This window comes from Aptenodytes patagonicus, chromosome 22 (genome assembly GCF_965638725.1).
Source record: "Aptenodytes patagonicus chromosome 22, bAptPat1.pri.cur, whole genome shotgun sequence".
Taxonomy (NCBI): domain Eukaryota; kingdom Metazoa; phylum Chordata; class Aves; order Sphenisciformes; family Spheniscidae; genus Aptenodytes; species Aptenodytes patagonicus.
Genome location: NC_134970.1, coordinates 5,120,358 through 5,127,412, shown reverse-complemented (window position 1 = coordinate 5,127,412; position 7,055 = coordinate 5,120,358). Strand labels below are relative to the sequence as shown.

General features: G+C 63.8%; 1 protein-coding gene across 1 annotated transcript; it reads right to left on the bottom strand.

Annotated features, from left to right (window-relative positions):
- Positions 1-766: 766 nt before the first annotated feature.
- LOC143170184 (uncharacterized) lies at positions 767-7,055 on the bottom strand. The gene is made up of 15 exons (XM_076358261.1): positions 7,031-7,055; positions 6,797-6,951; positions 5,816-5,862; positions 5,323-5,399; positions 5,105-5,168; positions 4,730-4,805; positions 4,452-4,479; positions 3,666-3,806; positions 3,417-3,548; positions 2,963-3,110; positions 2,416-2,468; positions 1,726-1,776; positions 1,524-1,606; positions 1,321-1,434; positions 767-986 (listed from the first exon to the last, which is right to left on the bottom strand). Exons 2-15 carry the CDS (start codon positions 6,916-6,918, stop codon positions 827-829), a joined length of 1,296 nt encoding a protein of 431 aa, XP_076214376.1. The 5' UTR covers positions 6,919-6,951; positions 7,031-7,055; the 3' UTR covers positions 767-826.

Below are 7,055 nucleotides of genomic sequence, written 5' to 3'. Positions count from 1 at the left end.
GTCACGGGGCAAGCTGGCATATGGAGCGGGGGTTACGTCGGCCGCCCGTGAGTCACCTGTGGCACCGCCGGCGGCTGTGGCGAGCGAAGCCTGCCAGCCCAGCACCTCCATCCCTCTTTCCTGTGGCCCCCTCGGGCCTCTTCCTGGGGGTCCTGGTGCAGAAACCCCCACAACACCCCCACAAAGCTGCTGGGTGTGGGTGCAGTGGAGCCCACCCACGTTTTGGGGCCGCGAGAGGCCGGGGCGGACACGGAAACGGGGCGTCTGTGTCAAACCAGGCAATTTTCCCAGGTGCCGGAGCGGTCGGAAACAGCTCCCTCTGTTTGTGAGCCCTTTGTGGTGCCATGGGAAAGTCCGAACACTGACCCGCTCCTTCCAGCCCCAGCTTTGTCCCCCGGGGAAGCAGCAAACGAGCATTAGATCTTAATTACAGCTCCCCAGGCAGCAGGGACCGAGGACGTGCCGTGGTGAAGGGTGCCTGGCTGGCACAGTGGGACACGGCTCTAACACAAACCCACCGGCCGTGGGCAGCCCGGTCTCTGTCCCCAGCACAGGGGGACGCGCGGTGCCATCCCTGCACCCCTCGGTGTACCAAGAGAACAGGCAAACTCATAGCATCGATGAGGGTTGAGCCCTTCACGCCTGTAAGGTGGCTCCAACCAAACCTCAGATCTTAGCACAGGATGTTCCCCCCTGCTCCAGCATGAAAATTCCCCCATTTTTTCCTCCCATTTTATTATTCTAGGGTTTTAGTGTTTTACAGCGCAGGGAAGGAGCAGCGACGGAGAGCGGGTGCCCCCTGTCCGCCTCCCCCTCCCCGCTCCGGCTAGGCCTTGGGTGATGCCGCAGGCTGCAGCCGCTGCAGCTCCAGGACGCGGACGAGGAGGAGGAAGGCGATGCTCAGGAGAAGCAGCCAGAAGAAAACCCAGTAGTGCTGTGGGAGGAAGAGCCATGGCCGCCACAGCTCCGTCGGGGACCCCTTGGACCTGGGGACAAGGCAACCAGGGACACTCATCATCCAGGAGGGAGAGCAAATCCCACCTCCGACCCAGCTGGGGATGAGGAGGGTGTTTAACTCAACCCCAAACCTCAGTGGCCCTTTTGCAAACCCAAATGCAACAAGCCCGGGGAGGGCACACGTGACCCGCAATGCATGGGGGAAACTGAGGCAGAGCAAGGTCGAGCTGGGGCAGCCAAGCAACATCCCAGCCTTCCATCACCTAATCCCCCAGCCCATTTCCCATGTGCCGGCCACCGTGGGACCACAGAGAGTCCAGCAGCTGCGGGGGGGATGCTGGGCACACGCAGGGTGCTGCTCACGTCAGCCCAAGCTGCTCCGGCTCCTCGTCCCCTGCACTTGAGCCTCTGCCATCTGCCTCGGCCACCGGCTCCCTGGTCACAGCGCTGCCCTGGCCCTGCAGGTCCAGCTCGCTCCTGGGGAGGGAGAGGACAGGGTGCTGTGCTGTGCCCCATGGGCCAGCGGCAGCCAGTGCCATGGCCTCCCCGCCACCCAGCGTGGTTACCTCTGGGTGCTGGGCCGGCGCTGGACCCCCTCCCTCTCCAGCTCACTGGCTGGGGCTGCTCGGCTGTCAGGGCTGGCACCTGGCTGGGCACCAAAGGTAGGAGCATCAGTGGGGACCCAGACCCCCGGTAGCACCGAGCCTGGGGACACATGTCCGACAGCGGGGCACAGCTCCTGTCCGTCCCCCCTGCGCGTGTCCTTACCAAGAACTGCTTGGGGATGACGGCGATGCTGACTCTGCGGCGGGCAGACCCCTGCAATGGAGGGGCTGGGGGTAAGCACCGTGCCGGCTGCCTCCCCATGCTCCCCATCCCCTCCTTCCCCATCGCCTCCCCAGCACAGGCAAGGGACACCGAGGAGGAGAAGGGACGCTGCCAGCCTCCCACTGGCCGTGGCGCTAAGGGGGGAAGCTGGAGAGCTGGTGAGATGAGGGAAGGTCAAAGCCAAGAGATTTGCGCCTGTCCTTACTGCTTCAAGCCGTGCCGGTAGGGCTGCCTAACCCCCTCCCCGAGCGCTCCCCTACCTCTTGAGCTGTAGGGGAATCAGTGCCGAATTCGAGCTGGTGCTAGAGAACAGCCAAGCCTGCGGCTCTCGTGCTATGACCCTGCAATGCAGAGGGACCTGCCTGAGATCTCCTGGACAAGCAGCCCCCAACCCCGGGCACCCTGTCTCCCCATCCCCAGGTACCCTGTCTCCCCGCAGCCCTCTGAGGCCACCCCTATGTTTTGCCTCATCCCCAGCATTTCTAGCAGACCTTGGCCGCAGCAAGCAGCTGGCAGGAGTGGCATTGCCCGGGGACTAGCGGGTGCATGGGGACCACTGGGCAAGGGAGAGAGAGCGGCAGGGCACAGGGAGGCGGTGGCTCAGGGGCTGCTGAACTGGGACCCAGTTACCTGCTGGAAAGTTCGCATCAGGGGGTGAGGCCTCAGCCGTGGCTCCGCATCGTCTGGGAGCAAAGAGAAGCAGCCTTACATCACCCCCAAAAATTAAGTTGTGGCTGATGCACAGATGGTTGCAAACCTCCCTCCCATCAAAAGCTGTCCTGGCCACATGCTCTGTGCTTGGCACAAGTCACAGGGGTGCCCCGGCCGGGGGGATCTTGCTCGCATGCATGGTGATGGCGTGCGTGGGGTTTGGTGTCCAGGGACAGAGAGTCCTTTGTGTGTCCCGTGCCCCCCTGCTCCGCATTCCCAGCTGGGCCGCGAGATGATGGCTCTCCGGCCACCAGCACCTGCTCCCACACTGCGTCTGCTGTTACACCGGCCCCTCGCATTTGTCAGCGGGTCCCAGCTGTCACCTGCCCCCGGTCCCCAGCTCGCACAACCCGCCGGGCTCTGCGGTGCGGGGTCACGCTGACCCCCTGGAGGGATTCAGGACCAAATCCTGAAGGGTTGCCCCATGCAAACCCCACGCGGGCCCTGGCAGCAGAGCCCACCTCACCCTGGGTCTCCGCCAGCTGCCGGTTGCGGGAGTTTTGCTGGATCAGGCGCTTCATCTCCTCCAGCTCCGCGTGCTCCCGCATGTGGTGCCGCTTCAGGTTCTCCACGTGCTGGACCATCACCTCCGCTGCTCGGCTCATCCGGGCCTCCTGTGGCCAGGCAGGATGGGGGATCAGGCCCCCCATCTACTGGTCCCTAAGGACCCGTGTCCCTGCCAGTCCCTCACTGTGCACCCCACAGTGCCTCCACCCAGGGGATGCAAATGCATCCCCTTTCTGCTCCCAAGGGCAGGCAGATCCCTTGCACCCTTGTACGTGCAAACATGAGGTCAATGCCAGCACCGGGAGGAGGAGGAGGGACAGACCCCAGCAAACCCAGGGATGGGTCCCCAAGCCCAGCCACAGCACCCTCCAACCCTCCCAGCCCCGGCAGGGAGCCACAAATGATGCACAGACCTGATGTACGGCTCCCAGCTTCTCTGCAGCGCTGGTTGCCCGCTCGATGGCGGCCGCCAGCACAGTCAGGCTGCGCTGCAGCTGCTCCAGCGTCTCCCTGCAGCCCGCATCGGTGCAGGATGGGCCCAGCCTCTGTGGAGGGAGAGGGGGAGGATGGAGCTGCTGGAGCGAGGACTCTGAGTTGTCCAAACCCCTCCGGAGCTGGAAGTCCCCAGCAGATGCCAGCCTCCTGCCCTCGTGGCCACCTACCTCCAGGGCAGCCCGGCACTGCCCCAGCTCCTCCTGGATGTTTTCCTCCGCCGCGTCCCGTGCCCGTTTCTCCACCTGCACCCGTTGCTGCAGGGTGAATGTGTCACAGCGAAAAGCCAGGGCGAGATGGGCAAAGGCTGCCTGCGGGGTGGGAGGGCAAGAGGTGGGACACGGGGCAAAGGGGAAGCCACCAGGACCATGCGCTGCTGTCCCCAAGGCACAGACAGACCCCCCTAGCATGCCACCAAGCAGGACAGTGCTAAGGATAATTAGCACTTGCCTTGTGCCAGCACCCGTTAGGCTGCTGCACGCTGGGGACAGTCCCCATGAGATGCCAGCCTGACCGAGACACGTTCCCTCAGGCAGCTGATAATGCATGGAAATCCCAAGCCCTCCTGGCAAGAGCACGTGCCGGGCAGACGCCAGCCCTTGCTGCAGGTCCCGGCTGACAGCAGAGCCTGACTCAGCCCTGGCACTCACAGGAAAATTATTTTTATTAGCACGGCTTCCACCACCTCCCCGGCTAAGGGCGCTCTTGGTGAGCTGCAGAGCACTTTGTGGGATTGCCGGGCGTGCAGAGGATGGGCTCATCTTGCTGTGGAAATGCAGCTACCTCTGAATGCCAACAGCATCACCCCGAAAGGGATTTGTAAGGCGGCTGCCAGGGGACTGCGGTGCCTGGAGGGCGGCCAGGAGCAGGGCACAGCCCCGGGACTGTGAGCCAGCAAGGTGTCGGTCCCTCTGGCCCCCTTCCTTGGCCCACCCACGGCCCCCAGCAGCCCTCACCTCCACATCCTGCTCCGTCAAAGCCACCCTGCAGAAAGAGAAATGCTGTCAGAGATAGAGGCACCACAGGGACTGCACGCTGCAAATGCCCTTGGTCTGCTCCCAGGGGTGCCAGGGATGCCAGGCACCACCAGAAGTGGGGACCCAAGTGCCCCTCGCCTGGAGAGCGGCTCTTGTGCAGTGAAAAAGGAGGAAAGTCCAATCCCTGGACGACATGGTGCCCTGGGACCCCCCTGTCCCATAGACCCTGGAAAGATGCAGGTGCTCACTGGTCTTACCTGTGCAAGCCTAATCTCTCCAGCACCAAGAGCTCACTGGGGAAACTCAGCAGCGGCTCCTCCGGCATTTCTGCATCTGCAGGGAGGCAGTAACGCCATGGGAGAGACCACACGTGAAGGCTTTTCCTTGGCCTTTCCTCCTCCCTCTGCCCTCCTGTCCCGGCAGGGAGCAGGTGCCTGTGGTGTGGGACTGTCCCAATCCTTCCCCCAGCATCAGCGGGGCTTCAGGTCCCCCCAGGCCAGTCCCCCCTTCCCCATGTCCCCACCAAGGGAGATGACCCCCACCAGGCCATGCTGTTCCCACACTCGTCCCCAGCTACTTCAAGCCTTCCCCTAAGGTGACCCAGCTGGGACGTGGGATGGGGACTCACCCACCTTCCTCGGTCCTGTCACTGTCCCCAGTGCGCACAGCCAGCTCCTGCCTGCCCCTGCCTGGCACCTGGGGGACACAAGGGCGCTGTCAGAGCAAACCCCTCCCTGGTGCTGGATGGCATCCCGAAAAGAGCAGCACCAAGAGGCTGGGGGTCCGGCCAAGCCCAAGGGGCCGGGGAGGGAAGGTCCCCTCCAACCTTTTGCCCTCCCCTCTCTCTCACCTCGCCGATGCGCTCCACGCTCTGCTCGCTCCTGACCGAAACCCCATCTGGGTGCCCCTGGGGACTGGTCATCCTCCCTGGGGACAGAAAAGGTGGTGGGAGCTGGGCAGCAGCATCCCCTCCCCAACCTGACACCACTTCAAGGGAGACCCCTGAAAACACTGCTGGCATTTCTGCAGCCTGCAGACTCCCGGGGGGGACGGGCTGGCAGGTGTCCCCCAAAATACCCCTGCGGGGTTAAGGGAGCTGCAACTAGGCTGGGCCAGGGCAGGGGAAGGAAGGCGAGGGATCTGGTGCAGCGGGTGGGTTACAGCTGGCGAGGCAGATCCAGGGGACGGGGTTGGGGTCCCAGGGCTAGAAGGGGTGTGGGGTTGCAGGCAGGTGCTGCCAGGCCAGGGGACACCCTCCTGCTGGACCCGTGCAAATGCTGCTCAGGGAGGGAGGGTGCAAAAACCACTCCTTTCCCCCCATCCCCACCCTGGGCTGCCCTTACCTTCATCCGGAGACGTGGGGAGCCCGACCAGCTCTGCCTGCTGCTCCCTGTGGAGAGAAGCCCGGGTAAACCCCAAAGAAACTCTGGCAGCAGAGGCAGCATCCCACCTCCTCTGCCCTCCCCCAGCCGCCACGGCACCCCTCAATGGGATGCTGCTCCGGACCTGGGTCCTTTCCGAGCATCCTCTGCAGCCCGCTCCGTCCCTGTCCCCGTCCCTGTCCCCGCTCTCCCTGGCACGGGTGCAGCAGCCCCCTCCGCTCTCGCGGCCGCCGCAGAGCCGCCACCAAGGAGCCCGCCGAAGCTGTTTCCAGCCAGCAATGAGTCACCGGCCCACGGCCGTGCTTCTCCTCAGCACATTATTTTTTTTTTTTTTTTTTTTTTTGCCCTGGCTGCCAAGCGGACCTCGCTGCGAGCCGGCATCTTCGCAGGCACCACAACAAACCCGGCTGCCGGCAGAGCCCGGGCGCCATCTCACGTCATTGCCACGGGGACGGCAGGCCTTGGCACACGCTCTTGCCCCCTCAAAAGTGGACCGGGATGGCCTCGCCACCCCAAAACCCTGTCCTAGGTGCAAGGAAGTCTGGCAGCTCTGTAGTATCCCTGCTCATTGGGGCCGGGGATGCTGGAGCACACCGGGGATGGCAGGTCACCTGTGCATGGACACACAGGGGCTGCTGCGCAAACAGCCCTATGTGGCCTCATGCTGGAGCCCAGCACCCAACTGGGAAAGGGTTTGAATCCCCAGACTTTGCTCCTGGCTCTGGAAAGGGCTACAGCAGGGCTTTTCCCTCTCCTCCCTGCAAGCCTGGGGGTCGTTCCCCGGGAGCAGTGGCTGCAGGAGAAGGGGCTGCTGTGCCAAAATGATGCTCGGTGCCTTGGAGCAGGGTGGTGCTCCAGCCAGCATCCCCCCCGTTGCCTGGCACTGCCATCCTCGTCCCGTCCTCACCCGGAGAGCCGTGAGGCGAGCCTTCATGCACATACCTCCGACGCGAGGGGCTGGGTCCGCAGCTTGTCCTCTGCCGCTGCCGCCGTCGGCACCCCTGGGCGAGTACCTGCGCCTCCTCTTCCCCCTCTCCCAGCAAGGTCCCCACAAGCGGCTTCATTTGCAAAGCGCGGAGGCTCCAGGACCAGCACACCTATCATGAGAGACACATATTAGCTGCGCGCAGATGGGAGAACGCCTCTAAATGTTATATTTTTAAAGCATTTTCTCACCCAGCAGTAGCTCCAAGCTCCTCTG

Excerpts from the sequence above, each read along its gene's own strand:
- LOC143170184 (XM_076358261.1), bottom strand. The coding sequence starts at position 6,918 with ATGAAGCCGCTTGTGGGGACCTTGCTGGGAGAGGGGGAAGAGGAGGCG. Across the intron at positions 3,807-4,451 it reads TGACGGAGCAGGATGTGGAG|GCAGCCTTTGCCCATCTCGC; the intron begins GTGAGGGCTGCT and ends CCCACCCCGCAG. Across the intron at positions 1,607-1,725 it reads TCATCCCCAAGCAGTTCTTG|CCAGGTGCCAGCCCTGACAG; the intron begins GTAAGGACACGC and ends TTTGGTGCCCAG.